The following is a 26976-nucleotide window of genomic DNA, read 5'->3' on the forward strand; positions in this document are numbered from 1 at the left end:
GTTAAAAAAATTAAAATTCTAAACTTAGACTAACTAAGTACCTAGGTAAACTACCTAAACTAAAAATAAAAATTAGGACAATAAGAACAAATTATAATGACGATATTTTTAACATACTTATAGCCCATATGTATATAATAATAGGCAAAGCATTCCTAATTTTTCTTCTATTTTTCTATACATATTACTTGTAAGTACATAATAATTCGTAATTAATTAATTGATTTTTATAAATAAATAAAGTTTTTTTTAAAACCATATATTTATTATCAAATTAATAATATTGTCGATATAATAGACTAATAATTATTAGTATACTATATAAATACATTATTTATACAGAACATATTTAGGTCATGCATCATCGTTTCCGCCAAAATTAAAAAAGGTTTGGTTTTCATTTCGCCAAACTATTTTTTTTCCAAAATTATATCGTTTGATATATCACATAACCACTAAGTAGTCACAATTTTGGTTAAATACTGTTATTGTTTTATGGTATTCTGAAAATTATATTTCCGAAAATAGTACGTTTACACAATTCCACCCACAGACCATAGTGTGGTCCAATTTCAGTAATACTGTTTATGCAGAACAACAAATAATTGCGAATCATTCCATGGCTCATCATGCACATTTCAGCGAACAGTTCTACAAATAGCATCCTAATATTAATATATTTATAAACATTTTAGTTTCAAGTGTTCAAACTACCATAGACTAACCTAACCATACTATTATGTGTAGGTATACAAATATATTTTAGTTTTAAATTAATTTAAATATTCAAAACAGAATAATTAACACGATAAGTGTTAACTGAAATAATAAAAAAATGTGGGAAAGTGGATGTCACTCTGCTGTACAGTAGGTTACAAGTGGGTCACTGTATAATGGATGGTATTAAATTTAAATTCAATGATATTATATAATATCATTGTATACGAAAAACGATTCTGAGCGGAGACGGGTTTGTCAGTGTGGATATTTTATATTCTGTTTATACCTAAAGTATAACTTATAAAATTACAACAAAATAACTAAAATCGTTGATTTGGTTATTTAATATGTAATTTTGTCCAAATTTGAACATAAAATAATTATAAAAAAAGGTTTTTTTATATTTTTGAGAATTTTTGTTTACAGAATTACCTTCTTACGTGGAACCTTATTTTACATTTTCAATCCTTAGCTATAAAAGTTGAATTTCTTATACATTTTTAACAACAACATTTTAAAATTAAAATACATACATGTTATCAAAAATCGAACTTTAAATGTTTATAAAAAAAAATTGTGTCTATGTATTTTTAATTTTAATATTGTCCGACTACTATTGTAACAATATATCAAGAGCCTTGTATTGATTTTTCACGCTTTTTGGCCTACCTAATAAAATTTTATTAACATTTATAAATAAAAACTAAAAAAATTGGAAACTAAAAATGTCCTTAAGTAGCCCTACATCTCAAAATGAGTCAAAATATTTTTAATATTTTATTAAGTATAGGAATTGATAAAATAAACGTATGATGTAAATTTTAAGTATCTATCCAATCTTGTAAAAATTTGAACTTCAAACGTTCATAAAAATTTAATTTGACTTTCAGGCAGACTTTTTTTTTGATAAAGGTAGCCAAACATATGAACAATCTTGAATTAAATTTTCAAATCTTAGATTTTTAAGAAATTATTTTATGAATTTCTGATTTAAAATAATTTTCACATTTTCGTGATTTTTACGTAATTTGTCAAAATTCGATCTTTAAATGCTTATAAAAAAAAAATTGTGAATAAATATGTATTTTTATTAGGTATTTTTTAACTGTCATTGTAACACTATATTATGAGCCCTGTATTACATTTTTAAGTTTTTTTACCCAACAAATAACATTTTATTTACATTCATGGAAAAAAATCGATTTTGCGTAAAAATTCCTGTTTTTCTTTAATTTTTCTTTTGTTTTTCACGGCGCTTTTGAAAAAGACTGGGAAATTTTTACTTTTGACTTCCCAAAGTACCAACTAGATTCACTCTCCTATCAGAAAAGATACTGTTGAAGAAAATCCAAGCATTTTTACTGTCCGAAAAAGTAAAAAGTGATATAAGACACAAAAATAAAAATAAAAACACACATCATTGTAAGCTCCGCTCAGAATCTAAAATTGGAAATTAAAAATGTCCGTAAACAATGTCCGTGATTTTGTCAAAAACAAATTTTTGCGTAAAAATGCTTGTATATATTGTTACAATGACATTTGAAACGTATTAAAAATCCAGTCACAATTTTTTAGTTATATTATGCATTTCTACAATGTGATAAATATTATATTATGATATTATGATATCATTGAACGTGGAGAGGTTATATTAATTTTCGTGACAATAGCATGCACCTACTCGTTATTCGTAGTTTTTTTCATGTTTACACTTTACATTATAGACACCTTAATATGGCTTCTCTATTATAATTTATATGTTTTCTTCAATTTGATTACATAGCTGACTTGTAGCTTGCAGTAGGCACCTACCTACCTGCAAAAGCGCCAATAAGTTTCGACGATACGTAGGTAGTTGTTATGTTTGCAATCAAAGTTTTATGTACCTATATAAAGGGAATAATCGGAATAATGATGAAAATCGTTTCCAATTAGGAATCGCAGTGCCCCGTTATTATATAAAGTACCTTTGTGCGTTTTTCGCGGGATTTCGGAAAACGTCAACCAAAAAAGAAACCCCCGAACACTGCGTCAAATTTAACATAGGTATATAAATACCTAGTTTGAATCCTATAGGTTGTATTATTTATTATTATAAAATTACAATTAATTGTATAGGTAATAATTAATAATACATAACTCAATAATGAATAATGTATACCTACCGCACAGGTTTGACGATATTTGTGTTTTTTGTAAGTACATATAATTTGCGTCGTAAAAAAAATAATATTTAATATAATATGAAAGTTGAAATGCAGGGTATAGGTATTTATCTCAACCGACCTTGGAAAATACGCGCCTCAATTTTACCATAAACTACGGTGTCAGAGTCCGAGTAAAATTCGGAAAATTTTACAAGCCCACACCACCGTAATAATGATTTTCTTAAATGTTTATGAATTTGACTTTTGTTTTGAAAACTGCGAGTCTTGTTAGTGTTGACTTGAAAAAAGTGTAAGCTCAAGTGTAGGTACACCTGAGTGTAAAAATTAGATAGTATATTATTATAGACTATTGTCTATTCTGATGACTTACGAATTTTTCCGGAATGTGAATATAATTTTTCACAAATATTCATTGTTATTATCGCTTGAGGTTTGAATTTGTACCTAACTAGGTAATAATTGTAAAGCATTTTTCGTCTGTGCTTTTTACTTTGAGTAGACCTTTAATGTATTATCGTAAAACAGCATTAAACAGCGGATCTGCCGTTTATTGTTTTGGTCTCTTTGTAACACTTTTACTCATAATTCAGCAGAAAACTAAAAATCATTGAAAAATATTGTTTATTATTTAGTATGTTAATGATATAATTATTTTAGTACCTACTTACTTTATCGAGTAGTAGGTACATACAAGGTAGTAATTGGGTTTACAATCGCCTATGTGTGTTTTCGGGGAATAAAAAAGCTCAAAAGGTTTCATACATCGGTTTTGATATAGCCATATTATAGGTATTAATTCGTAATATTATGTAATAAATCAAAAAATTTACACTTATCGGATATATTATAGACACAAATAGAAGATATAGTCAATACAGACTATATTGAATATTTTCCAGGAAATAATAATAAGATTATTAAAAGAAAATGAGAATTATTATTGAATTATTGATTTTTCATATGTATGCACGAGGTAAGTCCCAAGCTCAGCATTTAATACTACTCCCGACCGAAATGTTAGGATATAATAATGATATAATGTTGTAAATAAATGGTCTAATTGTTTCTTAAACATGATTTATTAATCAATTCAATTTTAATGAACCATTAAATTATTCATTTTTTATACAATTCATCATCAGTCTCTTATGATGATTCTTTGTGCCATGTGCCATAATTGAGATAAAAAACCTGTCAATCTATATTGATAAGAGTCAATGTGTGTGTGTGTAAGCAACCCACAGCCAAGTCTATCGCACCAATGGTTCTGAAAATCAGTATCAATATAATATATTATTATAGGTAATCCTACACCCAAGGATGTGCACTTTGAATTAAATTTTAAAAATTTTGCATTTTAAAGAGAAGTCCCTCATTTTGTAGGATTATGAATAACGAATATAGTTTGTTTGTATAGCGTTGCCATTGCTTACAGAAAATAAAATAGTTATTAATATGATTGGATATAATTTTAGACCTGTATTTTATATTTGGTCAAAACATCCCAAATAACTGAGTTAAAATTCTACGCAAATTACATTTAACTGAGCTTGAGAAGCAGTAAATCCATAGGCATTAAATTTTTCATGGACAATGCCGTACAGGATCAGCTAGTAAAAAATAAGACACGATGCGTCGATACATACACTAAAATGTAAACAATGAAAACATATAACATTAAGTATTTAATTATTTGAAGGCTAATAATAAGAATATTTTTTTTATCAGAAATATAGTCGCCTATATTTCAAATAAAATATCTACCTATATAATATTACTCGCACTAATATAGCAGGGCGAGTCCACACAAATAGTTCAATTTAGATTTAATTCATTTGGAATTATTAACAGAACAGTTGCTCAATACTGCTTTATGGCAATAGAAAAATTGTCCTTCTAACTGAAGCAGAAATAAATTTTCTTCATGAATTCTTCAGTTAGAATTACATTTTTATTTTAAATATGTTATATACAATCTATATCAGTAGACACAATGACACAATGAGCATATTTCCTATGAATAGAAAAAACATGAGGATTTGATAAAAAAAAAGCCACTTGGTAATGATTTTTAATATTAAAAAAAACTTAGGATGATCGTAAGACATTAGATTATTTTATGAGTATGCACTATGTGTGGTATATATATATATATATATATATACAGTGGATTCCGCCTAATGTGGGGACTGATTAATATGGGGAGCGGCGTAATATGGGAAAAATGGTCTGGTCCCTGTCCACATTAAGCGGAATCCACTGTATATGAAAATATGGAATCAAATAATTTAGGAAACAATACTAAGCAATTTTTTTTTATAATTTCAATTATAGATTGTATTTCAAATGAGCCAGTTTCATTGCTGCTGATTATAAATATTATATTTATAACAAAGTAAACAAAGTTACGAATACATAAAAACATTTCGTTCACAGCTACATAATACAAGTACCAACTAAATAAATATTGATAAAAGAATCAATTGATGCTATTCCTACATTTATCACTCATTTTAATAAGTTTAGGTTATTATGTAGGACATACAATATACATAATATAGTCTCAAAACAACATAAACATTGTGTATACATGAAAAACTTATTTTGAATTCATAAATACACAATCATATTATGTGATTAATGATTATTAATATTGATAAATATATCAAATATGTTTATATTGGTGGAAAATAATAATATAATTGTTTATAATAGTCACAAGTATAAATATTATATTTAAAAAAAAAATGTTAATTAATTATTATTAAGAATGATAATTATAATTATTATTGCTTAAAATATGTCCCCAATTTTTAAAAGGAAATGTCTGAGGTCAGCCAGAACAACATTTAATTTTTTTTTAAATAAATTAAACATAATGAATATAGATACAATGCTATTCAAGTGCTTACACGATTACACACTAAATTATAAATTAAATTTTCTAATTTTCAATTATTGAAAATGTATAGTACAAATAATATTAATCATTTATTCTGGATTGCATAACAATTTGATAAACCAAACAGATTTTTAAAATGTAATGAACCAGTCATTGGTCAATATTTAAAGTTCAAAAAACCATAAACGATTTGTTAAATGTTTAAAAAATTATTATTTATGCAACCCATTATAGTGTTACATATTATTATGATCACAATATTATAATAAAGTTTTCTAATAGGATTTTTAATCAGTAAAAGTTGATATTGAATCGTTAATCATTCTTAAAATATATTTGAAAAGACAAACAAAATTAATATTATGATGTAAGATAATGTATTTTGTAGTTTCTTAGATAATATAAAATTACTTATTGTTTTGTGCTTCAGTAATTATTCAACTGTATAAGTTTTTAAATTTGATTTTATAGTGGTTTGTTACGCTTAATAATTTATGAATACAAACATGCATTAAAAATGTAGCGCTTTAAAAAAATTTGTGCGCTTAAGATTGTGCGATATTAGATTTTCAAATAATTAAGATTAACGATTCATTAAATTTGAAAAAAAAAAATTAAAATAAGTACAAAAAATCGGTAACTAAAATAAAAATAAAATTTAGAAATAATAAATTTAAAATAAATATTTAAAAAGTAAACAAATAATAAATATTTGAAATCAAAATCTAAAAAATATAATAATAAGGACGGCAATATGTTTGGCCATTAAAACAAAATAAAAGATTTATTTAAACATTATTTCAATGGAAACAAAATATCAAACAATTAAAAAAAAGAATATACTTGGGTTTTTTTTTGTCAAAAATATAACATTGTAATTAGGGACAAATTATAGGAAATAGTTTCAACTAGATAACCGCAAGTGCAGATCTGCCGAGTCATCCATTTCACTCTCAGTTGTATCTACTGATGCTGACCTCTCAGTCTTGCCGATTGTGTTGCCGTTGTTCACCCAACGTTGTTTCCATGCTTCGAGTCGCATTACCTAAGTACATGATATTGTTAGTTGATACATTAATAGGTTTTTAATAATCCTTTATTTATATATGAAGTGATTTGTCTAAAATGAGCCACATAAAATGTATTCATACTTGTACAAGATTTTTAATTTTTATGTTAGCGTCAAGGTTAGTCACTTTTAGTTTTCTAACGGCGTTAGAAAATCAAAAGTTAATTGAAGATATGAAGTTATGATTTCAAACCGAATTGTAAAATGACTTAATAGTTTGAAATACAAAATGTTAAAGCATTATCAGTATTTCAGTTCTCGTAAAAAGAAAAAAAAAACATTTGATATTATAAGTGGTTCATTAAAAATTAAATAACTTAATATATTAAACAAAATATATTACACACACATACCCATTTAATTTAAGAATAGAAGCAAATTAATGAAAGTGAGATGTTAATGTATAAATAAAATCGTGCAAACTCACTGTGTCAGCCTAACCATTTCCATGGTTCAACGTCTGGTGTGGTCGGTGAGAGCAGCTAGAAACCATTTTTTTTTTTTTTTTTGGTTAATATAAGCGTGCTGTTTAGTGGTGTTATTAATTAAACAAGCAATGACAGTAAAAATAATATTATCTTATGCAATAATTTTATTATTTTATTATAAATTGGTTTTATTCTGTATCTTATAATTTAAGGGTAAATTTGAATATAATCATACTTTAATAATACTTTATAATCTAGGTATTTTTTTAACAAATCAAATGATGGTTTTCTTTTAAAACATTTAATAATGGTTCATTTTTGCAGTAGCACAAATAGGATTTTTTCAAGGGGGGTATCCGCTAGTAGGATACCCCAATTTTTTTTTTTACACATTTCACAAAGTATTATATAAATACTGTTTAAATGGAGTATCTAGACCCCCCCAAAACCCCTTTTTTTGCATCACTGCATCTTTGTTTTGAAAACAATGTTCTTATAAAAAATATTGATGAAACATGAAAAATAGAATCTTAAGAAAATAAAATGTTCACATTATAATAAACTATTTAAACTTTTTATATTCTCAAGAATTTCTTGTTGGTATTTTTAATATTTTAATTTCAAACAAAGATAGGTAAGTGCTATAAAACTTTTTATCATTTACTAAATCATATTATTATGTATTCATGGAATCCCAGAACTTATTAAAAATATGTCTATTTTACAATAAACGCTAGTATATAAACACCCCAAGGTTTTTCCAAAAACAACATGTTATTGTAAAATATAATTGAATTACAATTATATTAATTACTAAGAATTTTACTAAAAAGTTGTTTATCATAAAGATTTTATAATTATTGCTTTTGTAATTCTGGGATGATCTATCCAATGTTAATTAAAGTGCCACTCATATTGAAAATTATGATGTAGGTATTCAAATTTATGAAAAACATTCACCTAAAAAAACAGTAATGAAAATATTGGACAAATTGTTTGACCGCTGGTCTAGGAAAATGGGTACGGGGGTACCATACATAAGGGAGTGCTAGTACAGCATATTCAGATATGTCCTAGCCGTTGAGTCCTGAGCACTTTAATGCCACACGACTATTGTACTATAAACTATCACATTTGAGCTTGTGTTTTTAATCAATAAACTATTCTATTCAACTCGTGGAAATTGTCTAAATTGATTTGATCACGTCACCATAAAACTTAATATCTGGATTGCTGGCAGAGCAGCACACAACAATCTATGTGTTAATTAAATATTATTAAAACTATAAAAGGCCAATAAGTAAACACAAAATATGATGTTCACAATTTTAAATTTCAAAACAGGTTAATTTTCTATGTTACCCATCCACCAAACAGATAAAACGACCTCTTAAAACATGATATTGTAAGTATTGTTAGTAAATAATAAACATTTAAACACCAGTAGATTAATGTACTGTTTTATACATTTATAGCATGTTAAAGAAGCACATGAGTTTGTTATAAATAGTGTTTTATATTGATTTTATCTATTACTTACTTCTGCTTTGAGATCAGCAACCTTATCTTGAAGTTCTTTAACTTTATCACTGTCATCTAATGAGTTATTTCGAAGTTCACCTTCAGTTACCATTTCTTCATTCTAAAATATAAGAATAATAGTTTATTAATGTACATAACGTTTTAAAGTTCTATATCAATCAAATATTTGCACTAACTTTAACTTCTAATCTTGATATCTTTTGGTTTAATTCTGCTACCATTTGAGCATGCTCAGCTTCTCGTATCCTTGAAGAAATCATGTCATGTTTCATCTATAAAAAGTTAATTAAATTTATATGAACGTATGGAATGATTAAAAAAATTTTTTATGTATAACATACTTTGGATTCTAAGTCAGTATACTTATTCTGTTGTTCCCTGAGTTTTGCTACTATGTCTCTTTGTTTGGTTTCAGCCAATTCTAACTGTTCACGTACAGCTTTATTGTCATCGTCTTGCCTTCTCAATTGATTTCCGCTGACTTGAACTTGTGTCTCCAGTTCCATGACCTTAATAATTAAAATTATTACAATTTGTAATTATAATAAACCATCCAGTCTATTTATATAGTTATGAATTAAAATTCAAAATTTTTTTCAAATTATTGTATAGGTACATATAATTTTGTTAAAAATAATATTTATATCTGGAATAAAATCAATTGTCTATAATACAATAATATTTATTATCAAATTTCATAATGAAACAAATACATACTTTTAATCTAAGTTCTTTAAGTTCAGCCAAAGTTTCCATTTCTCTAAGTTTAGAAGTCATAAGTTCTTCTTCAAGCCGCTGAGTTTCTGCATTGTTCCAGTTTAATAGGTTACCAATTTTTTTGGGTGTTGAATCGGGTGCAGGCGGTGGGTCGATCCTTTTTTTATCTTGCAAATGCCTTTGCCATTGCGAGTTGATTTCATTAACTCGTTGTCTGAGATCTTTTAAAGATAGGTTGGCTTCCGCTTCTCTCAATTTTACAGCAATCAATTCTTCTTGAAGATGTGCAACTGAATTGTCCACAACTGATTCTCGAAGAGTTTTCTTGTCCTATAAAATATTTGATTGGAATTTCAGTTTCACACACGGAAATTGTATTAGTGTACTTACATGTTCTAACTCCCCGATTTTATCCTTAAGATCACGTATTGCAGCCTCGTTTTCAGCATCTCTTAATCTAACTTTGACCAATTCTTCTTGAAGATCACTGATCATTTCTTCTTTAAGTGATAATTGTTCTTGTTTTATTGAAAGCTCATCCAGAGATGATTGACAAGAGTTGTGCTGAAGAATAATTGAATTAATTTACAACTGAATTAAAAAAAATGTCTATTAAAAAATGTCTATTAAAAAATATCAACTTACGTTTTCTGTTATCAAAAAAGACATTTGTTTAATTTCGTCCAAAGCATTTTCTAGAGCATGAGTTGTCTCTAAATGTGTATGTCTTAGAGCTGTTAATTCTCGTTGTACAATAAATGTTGTTTCTTCTTCTTCAGCACGGGATACTTGGCCCCTTACTAACAGACCGGCAAGTTCACTAGACTCAGCTTCAAGAAGTTCAACTTTTTGTCTTAGCAAGCGATTTTCAGTTCGAAGTTTCTATTATGGGAACAAATTTAGTAAATAAATAATTATTTAAATAATATCATTAATAAACAGACAATTTTTTTTTTTTAAATAAATGCAAGCGATAGAGCAGCAAGGAAGTAGTATAAACATTACTAAAATTAAAAACAATACAATAAATTTTATATTTAGATAATAAATTAAGTTACAGTTTTAAAGTATACATAGTTGAAATCACAGGGATATTTTAAATAAATGGATTTGTTTCTTTTTCTAAAATTTTACAATTTTAATAGTATATTTGTAAGCTAGCGTGTGCAAACTTTACAAGGCATGTGAAGTCTTAACAAAATTCTACATATTAATCTGGGCACCTTGAGTTCAACCATTTCTTCCTGTTCTTTACTCTTAAAGGCTGTATATTCTTTTTCTAATTTTTTCATGCGTTTAACATTATATTTAATGATAAGAGCTTGTGCCATCAGACCATCAGCATCAGAATTAGCACGGGAAGGTAATTCTTTCTGGAAAAACTAAAAAAAAGAAAATATATTGAACAGAATTTATTATAGTTATTATAAATTATATAGTACAAGTTACTCACTCTAAGCATTCCTTCCATATCTAAACACAAGAGATCATCTTTACCTAATTGAAGCAATGCTAAGGCCACCTTAAATATTATTTCTATTCCTTCGGATAAAAAAACATCAATAATCCTAGAAATTTTTTTTTATAAGCAAAAATTACAATATTGTACATCTATAACATTGTGTTTAAATCTATTCAACAAATTAGATACCTGCAAGCAGTAGGTAATGCAAGTGCAGTGGTGAATAATGTCAGAAACCAACTACTTGCGTACATACTAGTATGGAAGCTTTGTGATTGGAAATGTACAAAAAGTTCTGGAATGTGATCCTGTAAAAAAATTAAAAGTATACTAATTTATAAGCATAAATACTAGCAACATACACACTTATTAATGTATACATTTTTTTATGATTGTTCTTTATTTAAAAAATATATAATACCTGGACCAAATTTTCTAATTGATACATGCACAGACCAAGTTCAGCCATGGTTGGTTTGAACATGTCTCGCATTTTATAGTCTTGCATTATCTTTACAAAAACAGCAAATGCTTCTTCCTCAGGCATTTGCATTAATAATAACCCAACTATAAATCCTGAACCTTGGCAGTAGCCCACCTCACGATCATGTAACGAATAAGCTTTCATGACGTTGAACAGGCTTTCTTGCCCAAGTCCATCTTTTTCTTTGAAGAAATCGTGTTCAGGATAGGTACGTGCAATGTCCCTCCTGATTACCTAAAACATAATATTATGGTTAGTCGATTGTTTTAACTTAACTTAAATAAATAAAATGTAATCTAAATAAACCGAATGATTACTTTTTCACACGCTGATGTGGCTTTGATGTATTCTGGGTATTGTTTTCTGATTGGTGAATCATTAGCGCCACATAACAATTGCCACACGATTCCTCGGAAATGGTGTGGCACTCCTTTTCTAACTAATTCTTTGAGGTATGCGTTTTTTTTCTTGTTGTAATTATCCCAGTCATTAACGACTTGTCCCCAAAGACCCCATACATCTTCCTCACCATCTTGACTTGAGCCTGTACCTAAATAGGAAAAATATTATTAAATTACGTAAATTTTGATTAAAAACAGACCTCGAATTCTTCGGGATTGAACACGAATGTAAATAGAAATACTATTTCTAAAATACTTTTTTCGACTGCACAACTTCGATCGTTCGCGAGGTGCCATATTATTGTTTTTACATAGATTTATCGCGTTAAACCGTTGAAAAACTACTAACGAGTAACGACTGATATATTGTATTGAGTAACTTAGTGTTAAAGATTTGTTTTTAGTATTCCGATCCCATTAAAATAAAAAAAAATAATAAGATGCGATAGATGAAAATTAATGTCAGCATTGAAAATAATAGGTTATAATATGGACTATATATATAATTGGTTTTATGTGTTGAATGAATAATAGAGATAAATAAAATTAGTAGAATAACAATAATTAAATAATTAATGTTAATATAATTTAGACGACATTAATAAACACTATATAAAATGCTATCTATAAGTTAATATAAAGAACACTTATTTTAAACAAAATTTTTTTAAAAGTTTAAACACTTTAAACTAAAGAACTAAACGTAAAAAGTCTTGTACCAGACTCGCAATTTGGTTTACGTAGCAAACATTCTACAATTCACCAAATTTACCGTATAGTAGACAAAATAACTTTTTCTTTAGAAGTAAAACAATTGATACCTTCTTCAACGTTTCCCCAACGTTCGATTGAGTCTGACATATAGGTCTTCTGTTCAAATTGAAACTCGTCTTACCATCTAGTCTATATAATACTATACTATAGTCGATATTTGATATTAAAACGTGAAATAACAATTTTAGTTATTTTTTCAAAAAATATGAATCGTAGAAATATCCCCAATCAATATTGCTTATATTATAGTTTTCTGTAGACATTAAACATTTTAAAATAATTTATGCGTATTTAAGCTATTTTACCACGAACCTATTACCACACCATTTTACGTCAGTATTCACTTATAAATTATATTATGCGATATTTCTGGCAATAATTTGACAAACCCACCGAATTAAGAAAATACTATTAATAATATAAATATAATGTAAGGTACACTATCCTTAGAAACGGATCTTCTTTGCTCAGAATAAATTTCGTATACAATAATTTTTCATTTAATTCAAATTTAACACATCCAATGGTATTATCGAAACCAGCAGAACGAGTTCCCCGGTGTTCTTTTTTTTTACCTATATTTACAGACCACAGACTAAATTAAAATTAAACACAACTTCTTGGTTACGTAATTAGGAGGTGACGGACACTATACTAAAAAGGGTATAGAGCTATTATAGAGGTATACTAATATATTTCGTAAACATTGGTAGAGGTCAGGGATGAGAACAGCGTGACACGCGATCGTTTTTCAAATAACAGGACAACAGGTGATTCAATAAATCTAAAAAATTTTAAATACAATTTTAATTTTTTTTTTTTATATTAATTAGTTTGAATATACTCTTGACAAAATACGTACAAATGACGAAAATATGCAAATTATTTTGAGTTATAAATTCATAAAAATTTTTCTTTTTAAATCTAAGATTTGAAAATGTAATACAAGATTTTTCATAAGTTTGTCTACCTTTATCAAAAAAAAAAATGTCTACAAGAAACTCAAATTAAATATTTATGAGCGTTTGAATTTCATATTTTTACAACATTGGATATTCACTTGATTTCTCATATGCAGCTATTTTGTTGTAATTCTAAAACGAATAACTGTAAATACATAAAAATTTCACTGAATGTTTATATTATCATTTTCTATATACCATAGAGTTTTGAAAATATTTTGACTCGGTTTGAACTGCTTACAGACATTTTCAAATTTCAATTTTTTTTAGTTTTATTTTTTATAAATATCAATAAAATTGTATTTGTTAAGCCAAAAAGCGTAAAATTTAATACAAGGCTCCTGACATATTGTTACAATAGCAGATGAACAATATTAAAAATACATTTTTTTTATAAGCATTTAATGTTCGAATGTTGACAACATTTATCAAATTTTTAATTTAATAATTTTTTTGTAGTTAAAAATTTATAAAATGTTCAGCTTTTATAGCTAATGATTGAACATTTAAAACAAGGTTCCACGTAAATAGGTTATAATATATAAATTACTTTATTCACAATAATATTATCAAATATACTTAGTAATATCATAGGCTGACTGACCGTCTTCGCTCAGAATCATTTTTATTAGGTATACAGTGATATCATATCATTGAATTCAAATTTAACACCATACATTACAGTGACCCACTTGTAACCTACTGTACAGCAGAGCGACACCCACTTGCCCACCTTTTTTTATTTGATACTTAGATACAAATAAATGTTTGCTATTCTTATGGCGGAGGTGTAATCTAAAAAGCTATTATTAAGTCAACAGATAATATTTTAACGTGGTTACAACTTTACAAGTTACAACAATATAAATACATAAACATAGATATACATATATAAATATATTATGTTGGTTTTTATGTACGTAAAGTAGGTATACACCTTTTTTATGTTATTTATACCTTAGTTTATAAGTTGGAAATCATAATATATTACGAACATGAATGAAGAAACCAAACTAAAAAAGCCGTAAGCGTGTCTTGTCGACATCTAACAAAGCATAAGTGGAAAAACGCCACCGAACACGCGTGGGCGTGTCTGTGAATCGGGACTTACTACGATAATTATAGTGGACTGAGTCACTGCGATAAAGTGCAATATCACAGACAATATCGAAAATTCATCTGTAGGTACTTCCAAACATTTTTGTAATTATCATTAATTGTTATATTTGATTGATTATGATACAACATATTTTACGTAACACATTTTAATATAAGATAAATATTATTAATACCAATAAATTATAATATAATATATTTATTTATGTATATATAAATATTAAATATATACTTCTTTTATTTCAATGCCCGAATATGGTATCATTTTAGAGATATCGAGTAGCCAAACATTGATTGTGGATTTTGAATACCGAATGGGTAAAAATGTCCAATTGTGCTGGACTGATTTGAACGTATATGGTGTTCTTTGGAAACGGCTGTCAAATAACCGTAATACGTTTTAATAAAATCATAAATTATGAATTATATTAATTATTTAATTTTTACAGTATATTTCAAATACATAATTTATGAAATGAAAATAAAAATGCAATCATAGATAGTATATTTGTGTACATATAATTATACTAAATTAATTGGATTGATTATATAAATCGTGAAGAGTTATTAATCAGAGTAAATTAATTTCCAATAATTACTATGTTATAATTTGTTTACAATCACTGTCATTATTCCATTTAAGCCAAAGATTACCGGTGAAGGATAGCTGATAGATCACGATGCATCTACGTTTTTATCATCTGCAAGTAGTATAGGTTTATATTATAACTAGCTTACCCCGCGCATTTCGTTACCGGTAAAAATTACAACTTTTGAAAAATTGTGTTTGTTCAACTTCTTTTGAGTGCAACTCAGCCTTTCTGGTAGGCAATCCTACTACGTCGGATCACGGAAAATGGGCGACAGCATATCAAGTAGGCAATGTTTGAAAATTCGATTTGATAGGTACATGCTTGCACCTGATCCGCCCGATTAACCAATGGCGGATTGGAATTTTATGAATAAAATAATAAATACTAATTTCTACTATTTATTTTTCCTATAACCAATAGCAACCAATTATAAGCAACAATTTCCACCGTAAATCTCAAAATCCCCGTTTGAGCATCTCCCCGGGTTGGACTTACCTGGTCCAATTGTGAATCTAAATCATCCCGAGAGCCACTCAACCACACAAACAATTTCATCAAAATCGGTCCTTTGGGAATGCATAAAGGACACACAGACAAACGGACAAACATTCATTTTTATATTATATAGAGATTATTATTTAATAATAATAATAAAATGATCATATTACATTAATTTATATTAGTTTATTATATCATATTTAAGGTACTTACAAGCTAACAATACACCTACCCATAGTAGATTACTCGAAATTGCTGTCAAATTATGGTTATTTTAATATTCTGAAATTGAATAGATGAACATATTCATAGCAGAAAGTATAATTTTTATTTTTATTATATAAAATTAAAAAACCACATAATATGACGGTTTTAAAACATTCATTTTCCCTATATATAGGTGATATTGTGATAACACAAATGTCACTAGTGTTTTAAATTATTAATACGGTATATATACAAAAAAAATTAATAACCTAATAACTGTGAATAACGCATTATGTAATCTGTTCTTCTGTTTATGACAGATCAGCATTATAAATTGAAGTGCAATAGCATTTGTCAGCCATTATATTTATTACATTTTATTTTATTTTTTCTATTATTGTCGTCTGTCAATACAATTATTGTCATTTAACTTATTCTGGTAATAAAATACATTTTTTTAAGTTTGTTAATTAGTCAAATTGGTTGTAAACTTTTTTAAGGTTAATATTTAACTTAAATTAAATAATTAAGTAGTTGGTGCATTAAATTAGTTATTTTTCTAAATTAATGATCCAGATCAATTCGATATGTATTGGTAAAAAACTTTAATTTTAAAATAAGTAGGTACCACCTACTTATACAAAATTAATAAAATGTATATGCAATACTACCTTATTAAAACCATTGATTAATGTTTAAATAGTTTTAGATTCTGAGCGAAGCGATGAATGTATTGATTTTACAGTGATGTGTGTTTTTTTTTTTTTTTTATTTTTTTTTTGTGTGTCTGTCATCACCTTTTAGGACAGTAAAAGTGCTTGGATTTTCTTCAACAGGAACTTTTCTGATAGGAAAGTGAATCTAGTTGGTACTTTGGGGGGGTCAAAAGTAAAAATTTCCCAGTAGTTTTCAAAAGCGACGTGAAAAACAAAAGAAAAATTAAGGAAAAACGGGGATTTTTACGCTAAATCTATTTTCGAGAAAATCGATTTTGGTTTTTGGTGTAACTCTAAAACAAATGACCGTAGGGACATGAAATTTAGACTGAATGTTTATAATTGCATTTCCTATACACCATAACATTACCCAAATATTTTGACTTATTTTGAGCTGTTTACGGACTTTGTCAATTTCCATTTTTTTTCTCTATAAATATCAATACAATTTTATCTGTTGAGTAAAAAAGCTTGAAAATTTAATAGAAGGCTCCTAGGTTATTGTTTGAAAGGCAGATGAAAAAAATTAAAAATCCTTTGTCACAGTTTTTATTTATAAGCATTTAAAGTTTAAATTTTGACAAAATACGGAAAAATCACAAAAATCAGCAAATTATTGAGTTGAGAATTCATAAAAATTTTTTTTTTTAAATCTAAGATTTGAAAATGTAATATAAGATTACTCATAAGTTTGTCTACCTTTATCAAAAAAAAAAAATGTCTACAAGAAACTTAAATAAAATTTTTGAGAGTCTGAAATTTATATTTTTACAACATTTGATATTCACTCGATTTCTCATGTAACAATTTTCTTATTTTATTGTAATTAAAAAACGAATGACTGTAGATACTTGAAAATTTCACTGAATGTTTATATTAGCATTTTCTATACACCATAAAATATTTTAACTCTTTTTGAGCTGTTTACGGACATTGTCAGTTTTCAATTTTTTTAGTTTTTTTTCTATAAATATCAATAAATTTTTATTTGTTGGGTAAAAAAGCGTGAAAATTTAAAATAAGGCTCCTGATATATCGTTCTAATAGCAGTTGAAAAATATTAAAAATACATAGGCACAATTTTTTTTTATAAGCATTTAAAGTTCAAATGTTGACAACATTTATCAAATTTATAATTTATTAATTATTTTGTGGTTAAAAATGTATAAAATGTTTAACCTTTTTTGGCTAAGGATTGAAAATTTAAAACAAGGCTCCACGTAAATAGGTTATACATAAATTACTTTATTCACAATAATATCATCAAATATACTTGGTAATATCATAGGCTGTCTGACTGTTTTCGCTCAGAATCGTTTTTCTTATACAATTATATTATATCATTGAATTCAAATTTAACACCATCCATTACACTATTACAGTGACCCACTTGTAACCTACTGTACAGCAGAGCGACATCCATTTACCCACCTTTTTTATGATGTATTTCCGAATATGATTGATTACAGAAGGGACCTGAAGGTATCTAAATATATTTATGTAACGTAAGATACAAATTATTAAACGATTTGATAGTTTTAAAAAAAGGTACTTTCTGATGTTTATTAACAAATAATATAATTTATCAACTCATAAAGTTGAAGATACGAGCAAAAATGTAAAACAAATTATGATTACCTAGTACAGTACTTTTACCTAGTATATTATTACCTCAATACCTAAACTTGTATATAACTTGAAAAATAATTTAGTTTTCTTAACATTATTACTTGAACGTATTTCTTCTAAACACACAAGCAAAACATTCTTAAATGTTAAATTATATGTTCTCTAAAATTATTATTATTAAATTATCGTTACTTATATTTACGAGCGTAAAATAGTCAGTTTAAACCATCATGTGAATTTGGATTCTGAAGCCGTTTTACAGTCACGCTATTCGGTTTGCAACGGAACGGTGTAACGTACGCGAGTAACTATTGTGATTTTATCATAACCTAACTCAGAATTAGTGTAAAATTTAATGCATTAACACAATGATTTGTACTTACCAGACACGAGTGAGATTTGTGACGCATCGGAGCTTTTTCTGGAATGTGTGCTATTGTTAGATATGGAATTGAGCGATTTTGAATCCGACTCGATGAGCCTAGGGACGTAAAAAATTGTCATTTTACGCAATTTATTTTTTAAACAATATTGATTACTTGACAGTTAATTTTTTTTTATATAAAATTTGTATTTTAAACTATTCGTAATATAAAATGATACGTTATTAGGTGATTCTAAGATATTCTGTGGGTTCGGTATCAACACACAACAGTTTATAGTGATATAAATATATTAGGAAAAATAAAAGCTTATCGCGATATAATATTATCATTACTAGAGTTCAAAATATTGTAAATAATAATAACACGTTAATTCACATATTTGATCATATATACCATATAGCCCGATAAATATTAATATTTAATTTTGGATGTACCAATATGTAGTTATAGAATGATTTATGCAACAAAGAATATTCATACTTTATTATTTATTTATTATATAACTAATATAAGCATTTATAGTTTAGATGAGCAAAGTAGTGCAGCACTATATTCCTAGGGGTATTTCCTGTCGTTTCACATCTCTTATCTAAATTGTATAACTAGTTTAAAAATGCTTATAAGTATGTTTAATATTTGATGTTTATATATATACGTATAATATAATATACACATATTATATATTTATACGTCGATATTTCCGAAAATGTCTGCTTTAGAGTATTATGAAATATCATTTTATTTTGCTGCCATGAAAAATAAGAAAAAAATTAAGGGGGACGGAGTGGCCGAGTGGACTAACAGCAGTCGACCCGAGTTCGATTCCTTGGCCATGGGCGGCATTTTTCTTCGGACAAGTCACGGTGTCCGGAGAACAAGTGCTGCCATCCCCCACCCGGGCATGGCAGATACCTACGGGTGCCCACTTGAAAATCTAACAAAAACTACACACACGTGTTTACTAACCAACAGTATCCTCCCCTACAAATAAACAAACAAACAGCTAATGGCCATAGTTGCCGGGCTTAAATGATCAATTAAAAAAAAAAAAAAAAAATTAAACGTCTTAAACAAAAATATAGTTTGAATAGTTTGATAACGAGTTTTTTACATGTTATGGCGTATAATAATTATTCTGTCTATATTATTTTATTATGCTTATGTTATTAAATAACAAATAAAATTTTATATAAACATATATATATATAGATGTATCCAGTAAAGTATTAAAGAGACTCAGGTCAACGATAATTGATAATATTCTAATATTATTGTTCAATAATAGTATAATATATTGTAAATTATAATCATGTTGTTATTAAACAAATAATTTGTTTAATTTGTTGATAAAAAGGTGTGCTAAGCTAGTGACAATTCGTCAATAGACAATAACTTAAATCTGATACATTTTTAAACTTCGACTTGGAAATTGGTAAGTGTTTATGATAAGTGAGGTTCTATGATGACTTTATGATATATTATAATATATACTTATTACACCTATATAAGTTTGATGACCTAACTTACATCTAGTATAGTAGTACCTCATAATTAATATTTATAAGTAAGAACTTACCGATTGGCCTCCTCGAGTTTCGCTAACAGCGCCAGTTCTTCGGTGGTTAGTGCCGGTTTTTCACAAGGATCGTCGTCGTCGTCGTCGTTGTTGTTGTTGTTGTTGTTGTTATTGTTGTTGCTTATAAATTCTGTGGCCGTCTGTGACGATACCAACATATCAGCTGAATTAACTGGTGGGCTCATCTCAGTCGTCCAGGCCGTGAGGCCAAGACTTCGGGATGCCGTCGGATGATGTGATCAACCGGATTTCCGGTGATTGGATGGGTGGAAGACATTATCATTACGATCGGTTGAAATCTATAACGACAGAAGATCAATTTATTACTAAATAATAAGTAATAGTAAAATTAGTACGCATTATATTGATACATGAACACGCGATATCGGACTAACAACACATTTGTGACTCGGGTTTAAAGTATCGATAATACCTAGTCACTAGTCAGCATGTGTGCTTTGTGCAATCTCTCAAAGTTAAATAAATCATATGCTCCCCCCAGTGTCCAAGGAGTGAAAATTGAGTAAATAATAATATAGGTAATAAATGCGTATTTAAATATTTCTCATAAATGTGTAACAGCTACGCTTATACCTTTGTAGTTTGATTAAGTAGACCGATGATGAATAATACATATAAACTATAATACAGTATATTATATAGGGTCGACGCGTACCTAACACTTTTGTAAGCAATAATTTTTGTCAACCTTGCTGCCTGCCGGTATATAAATATTATTAAAATAGAAAATATATGCTTATACACTAATAATGTCTTATAGTTATCATTGTTCATGAACAGTATTATAAACAAGGATTTCTTAACAGTAAACGATCTTAATTAATTATTTCAATAATAATTTTTCTATTGAACAAAATTAATACCATACCTAACCGTTTATAATTTCAAATATAAATGGGATACAAACAATTAATAAACAAAACATAAAACATAGGTATGAAAAAAAAAACTAATTTTAAGAAAAAAATATAAAAATTCGAAGGATAATAATTGACATATATAAATACCTACTTAAATTAATTAATATTAATCATTACTTATAATATACTTTGTATTTTATTTTATACTTTTAATCGATAAAATAACATGAATAACGCCTGCAAGGCAATAATTACCTGCAAGAATGTTTACCATAAATAATTACGATGTACAGAACTACAGAAGTTACATATTTTTTTACAACATATAGTGACAGGGGGGTGCTTATTTTAGTTGACAATTTTCTTCGGCTGCGTGTTAATACTATACTATGGTAGCTATATCTAGGAAATTAAACAGTAGGTACATACCTATTATAATAATACATATTATTGTATAATTAGTTTCAATTTTTAAGAAAAACTGATTCATTTTAGATTTATGAAATGTTGTGAGATATGTAGTTTCAAGATGTATAGGTATTATGAGATAAAGTACATTACGGACATAAATTCAGATCTGATTCATAATGTGATCGAATCTTAAAAGCATTTCATTTTATAATGTTTTTTATACCTAAAATCACAAAAAATGTTTAAAAATATGTTCATAAAAAGAATATAAATAAGATACGAACCTATATAGTAGTATAGTGGCCAATTCTAAAATCCATTAAATACGTTATGAATTTGTAGAATCTTTATAGGAGTTATGTAACATAAAAAAATAGGATATACTTAACACTTTTAAGTTTTTTGACCCAACATTTGTTTTAAATTTGGAATGGAGTAGTTATTGAAAAAGCTGTTAGGTTTACAATGTGTTATTTATGATTTTTTTTTTAGCTTGGTTAACAGTTTTTGGGGTACTGAAACAATTTTAATAGTTTTATACAACATAATATTATGGTTACTATATTGGATGTTCATAAAAAAATGTAATTCATATAAATACATTCTTTTTAAGTAAAAATAGAAGCACTTATTAAAATAATATACAACCGATTCTAGTAATATTAAATTTTATGATTTCGATTACTTTTAAGTACCCTGCACTATCCGGTGTATCCAACACAGAATAATTTTAGATTCTGAGCGGAGCGATTGATATTGATTTTACAGTGATGTGTTTTTTTACTAATTTTTTTTCTTGTGTCTTATTTTTTGGTGGGAAAGTGATATAGTCGGTACTTTAGAGAAGTCAAAATTGTAGGTTTCTAAAAAAAGAACTAATAATAACCGTAGATACTTGAAATTGTCACTGAATGTTTATATTAGCATTTTCCATAGAGCATAAAGTTTTCAAAATATTTTGACTCTCTTTGAGCTATTTCTCAATGGAAGAAAATTACAATTTTAATTAGTTTCTTTTTAGTATATTTAGTTAGAAATTCATAAGAATGTCTCTGTATGTCTAATAAATTTGAAAATTGTATACAATATTAGGTACTTACTTATGAGTTTTTCTACCTTAAACAAAAAAAAAAGTTTAGAGGAAACTTAAATATATATTTATATGATCGTTTGAAGTAAAAATTTGTCAACATTCATCCATAAACTAACAATTTATTATAGTACGATGTTCTTATTTTAATGTTATTCGAAAACAAATAACCGTAGATACTTGAAACTTTCACCAAATATTTAAATTAGTTTTATAATATATTATTACATGGATTTATTTTAAAAAATATTTCAACGCTTTATTTTTGTAGATATTTATAGAAATTTTCAATTTTTAGGTTTTTTTCTATAAAAATTGATAAAAAATTTTCGCTGTATCTAACCACTTGTAAATATAATACAAGGTTCCTTATAAGTTGTTATAAAAGAATTTAAATTTTAAATTTTGAGAAAATTCATCAAAACCACAATATTTTACAAATTATTTTGTAGGTAGTTAAAAAATTAAAAAATGTTAAATTTAAAGCAAGGTTCCTCATAAGTAGGTAGTTCATATTGTAACTAAAAATCTAAAAGATAAGCTGTATAAAGTATACTTAATAATAGTATAATATATAGTAGGTACCTATATCTGGCAGTTTTTGCTCAGAATCGTTTTACGCATACATTGATTTTAAATCACAGAATTCAAATTTAATGTATCCATTAAAGTGACCTAGGCGACACCTACTGTACAGCAGAGCGGACCCACTTGCCCACCTTTTTTATTTTTAAAGTATCTTAAACATAATATAAAGAAACATATTTTCGAATCATAATAAGTAACAAATATTTATCATCATAATACACTTAATAGGCAATAGCTAACTGTAGTCATGAACTACAGCCAGCTCTTTGTCAAGGTCGAGCTGGTCAAATACTCTTACATATGACTGCATAATATCCACTCGGCCACACCTCATCATAATATTTTTTTAAAAAGAATTGAAATCAATTATACTATCTTTACCATCCCACTCGTAAGCCTAGTGTAATAGCGTTATTGACAGTTATACAATTAAATATAGGTATTAAATCTAATACTTATACGTATTTATTATTTATTCTATGAATATTGCAGAGTTTTAACTTCCAAATTAATGTATTGTAGATTCTGAGTGAAACAAGAAATGTAAAGGTATTTAGTTTAACAATAATTATTTGTTTTGTCTGTTATAATTTGTTCAAGTTATTTGTTAGTATTTCGTTTGGTGTTTTAATTTTGCATAATAATTGTCTATAAATGAAATAGTTATTATCAGAAATAATACTTATAAGTTATAAGCTATAACATAAACAAAATACATTGATGTACTTAAAATTGTATTTAGACTTACATCTCATGTATAAATGTAGTTTTATTTTTTATATAATTGTTTCCAACTAACAGCAGTTGTTTACACTCAAATAATGTACAAGTAAAATCGTTCTATAATGATAATTAATGTTAATTTGTGCACCTAAATAATAATTATAACTAATTGTATTCAACACGATGGCGTATAGTGTAGTAATGTATATTCTGTGTCAATAGATAGTAACTTAGTATAGAGACGTAAGTATCACGAGTGTACAATTACATAATCAGTGTAATAAGTAAATCCAAGAATTATACAATGTAATTTTTTGTTTATTCGAGAATTTCACAAATTATATTTTTTATAAAAATTGTATACTTAATTTTGTAAATACCAGCAACTTGGATTTACATGTTATAGTTCTATAAGTCTTATTAGTTATTAAAATGTGCGTAATTAATGGTATTTAATACCTCTAAATTATTAATTACTATGCTAGGTATAATTTAAACCTAATATCAACACATATACATAATATACTCAAATATATAGTGTAAAGTATAACGAAATATATACACTATTTTTTACATCGTACTTTTATAACTTCGGTTTGTTTTAAATTTTTAATAAACAGTGACTTAACTTCCATAGTATCATCATTACATGAAATATTAAGAGTTTGAAATAAATATAAATTATTTATAGAATCTATCGTAATACGCCGATACTTAACAGGAGTACCCATCTACTTAAAAAATAATGTATTGTTATTGCTGTTACTTGTTAGTATTACATCCATCTCTACATTACACGTATTGAAATCTGAAGATAAAATCCATTAAAAAAATGTAATGCATTATTTATATGTACTCTTCTTGACTCTCAAGTACTATAATATAATAGTATACATTAATCGTTTTTATACTCTATATTATGAATAATATTTTGATTCTTATTTTTATTTTAGTTCAAACACATTGATTGATTCTTAAGTAGAATATATAATATATAAATATACGTTTTAACCAATTGAAATAATTGTGTCTACACGGTTGTAAAGAATTACCATTTTTTTTTAAAAATTCTTTCCATTATTCACCACGCGTTAAACATGACGTAATTTATGCCGCTAACCTGACCGACCTCGAAAACACTTTGTAACACCTGATCAAACTGAAAGCATACAATTTTCCGCCATACAAACGGACCTTTTAACGTTAATATGACAAAAAACTGCAGCTGATTAAATATAACATGGTTTTTTTTTTTACTGACAATTTAATGTCGATTACCCATGATAGAAGTGTAAGTTTTTTTCAACAGCTTAAAAATGTAATCAAAATATATTTAATGAATACATGATACAACAATTGAGTAGGTCATCATTTAAGCGGATGTCTTAAGCTTAACATTTTAAAGCAATGACAAATATTATAAAAATGCCATTGAAAACGAGAGATAGCATTATGATTATAATTTACTTTTTTAAGGTAAACTCAAAGATAACATGGAAATTCAAAAAAATACATTTGTGAAGTATGCATTTTGTTAAATTACATTAAAAGTTAACTTAAAGGAACTTTTTGACCTATACATTTTGGTTTATTTTATTATTAAATATAAGTTAATATTGTATATTATATACATAATTTTATACTGCAGCATATTATAGTCACACATTTTCACGGAACTTAGTAAGTGTAATATATTAAAATCAAATGAATGCATGTATTCATTTTTGTACTGTACTTACTTATTGTTGTCACTTACATAAAAATGGAAGATGTTCACTGTTCAGTAACTATCATTAAATTACATAAATATAGGTACATATAATTGTAAACTTTAGCTAATAGTTGTTAATTAAATAAGTACGGATCTACAAATGTCAATTAAATAGTGTTTAAAAGTTATAATCGTTATTTGACGATAATAGTTTTAAAAGATATGTTTTTTTTATCATATATCACTGTGTACATAATACGAAGGTATAGGTACTCAAAGTAATAACGTATATTATAGGTACCTATTAATCACGTGCATGTCACTTTTGGTCTGTAATATTTTCATAGTATAGTTTACAATCTTTTTTTAATTTATATTTTTAACTTAAAATAAAATACCTAGTAGTAAAAAGTGGGAAAGTGGGTAACCGCTCTGATTTACATTAGGTAGGTAAAGAGTGTATCTCGTAATTTAATAAGTAACTATAACTTATATGTGTTAAATTTGAATTCAATAATGAATCATTGCACACTATAAAGAGGAGAACATTTAATGTGCAATGGTGTTTTTATTTTTTCGATATCAGAACTTAAAAAAAAGTTATTTAGGTTTGGAAAACTCAAAAATAATGATTTTTAAACAATAAGAACTTTTTTTTTATTTGTGATATCGAAAATATAAAAGCAACGTTGCACAGTAATTGTTCTCCTCTTTAAAGTATAAAAATTTGGTTGCTTAGCATGGACTACAGCCTGAGTGGAACCGCGCAAAACAGTTTTTGCTGTTTTATATTTTTAAGACGGATACAACACATGCGGGTGTAGCGTCCTCTTAAATCAAAAGTAAGTTCAACCACAAAATACGTTGTTCATATCTATTGCACACATTCTAAACAATTTGACATCCCACTCTCATCACATTTATCGTTAGTAGAACAAATCATAAGTTTAAAGAAAATAATACTAACTTAATCTTAACGGAGGTTAAAAAATATTAATTTTAAGATACGTAACATAAAAAACAACTGCCTTTTAAAATTAAGCGATACAAATTTAAATTCGAATCATTAAAAAATTAATAAGAATAGCACTTTGTTTAAATTATTTAAAGACATTTTACCAAATGTGAAGCAACAGAGTTGATTGTAGTATATGGAGCGTAATTTTTTTATGCTACATGTGTAGTGGACGGAAACCACAAATCGATATAAGCACTTTGAATA

At 26.8% G+C, this 26976-nt stretch overlaps 1 protein-coding gene across 5 annotated transcripts in view; it reads right to left on the reverse strand.

The window, feature by feature from the left end:
* Nucleotides 1–5209: 5209 nt before the first annotated feature.
* Nucleotides 5210–26976, reverse strand: part of LOC132949956 (ecotropic viral integration site 5 ortholog) — a 31817-nt gene continuing 10050 nt past the window's right edge. For 2 of the 5 annotated variants that reach the window (XM_061021088.1, XM_061021087.1), the window contains 14 exons: nucleotides 20351–20649; nucleotides 18772–18869; nucleotides 11810–12042; nucleotides 11430–11726; nucleotides 11198–11316; nucleotides 11000–11114; nucleotides 10770–10928; nucleotides 10192–10428; nucleotides 9937–10110; nucleotides 9547–9876; nucleotides 9171–9338; nucleotides 9006–9101; nucleotides 8828–8929; nucleotides 5211–6835 (listed from right to left, as the gene is read on the reverse strand). In XM_061021088.1, coding sequence (XP_060877071.1) covers nucleotides 6695–6835; nucleotides 8828–8929; nucleotides 9006–9101; nucleotides 9171–9338; nucleotides 9547–9876; nucleotides 9937–10110; nucleotides 10192–10428; nucleotides 10770–10928; nucleotides 11000–11114; nucleotides 11198–11316; nucleotides 11430–11726; nucleotides 11810–12042; nucleotides 18772–18869; nucleotides 20351–20535 — 2454 coding nt within the window. In that variant the 5' untranslated portion in view covers nucleotides 20536–20649 and the 3' untranslated portion in view covers nucleotides 5211–6694. Of the gene's footprint in view, nucleotides 6836–7286; nucleotides 7342–8827; nucleotides 8930–9005; nucleotides 9102–9170; nucleotides 9339–9546; nucleotides 9877–9936; nucleotides 10111–10191; nucleotides 10429–10769; nucleotides 10929–10999; nucleotides 11115–11197; nucleotides 11317–11429; nucleotides 11727–11809; nucleotides 12043–12093; nucleotides 12247–18771; nucleotides 18870–20350; nucleotides 20650–25782; nucleotides 25895–26976 lie in introns of those variants that run through there. The other 3 variants (XM_061021089.1, XM_061021090.1, XM_061021092.1) reach the window with 3 other exon arrangements.

Source organism: Metopolophium dirhodum, chromosome 8 (genome assembly GCF_019925205.1).
Source record: "Metopolophium dirhodum isolate CAU chromosome 8, ASM1992520v1, whole genome shotgun sequence".
Classification (NCBI taxonomy): Eukaryota; Metazoa; Arthropoda; class Insecta; order Hemiptera; family Aphididae; genus Metopolophium; species Metopolophium dirhodum.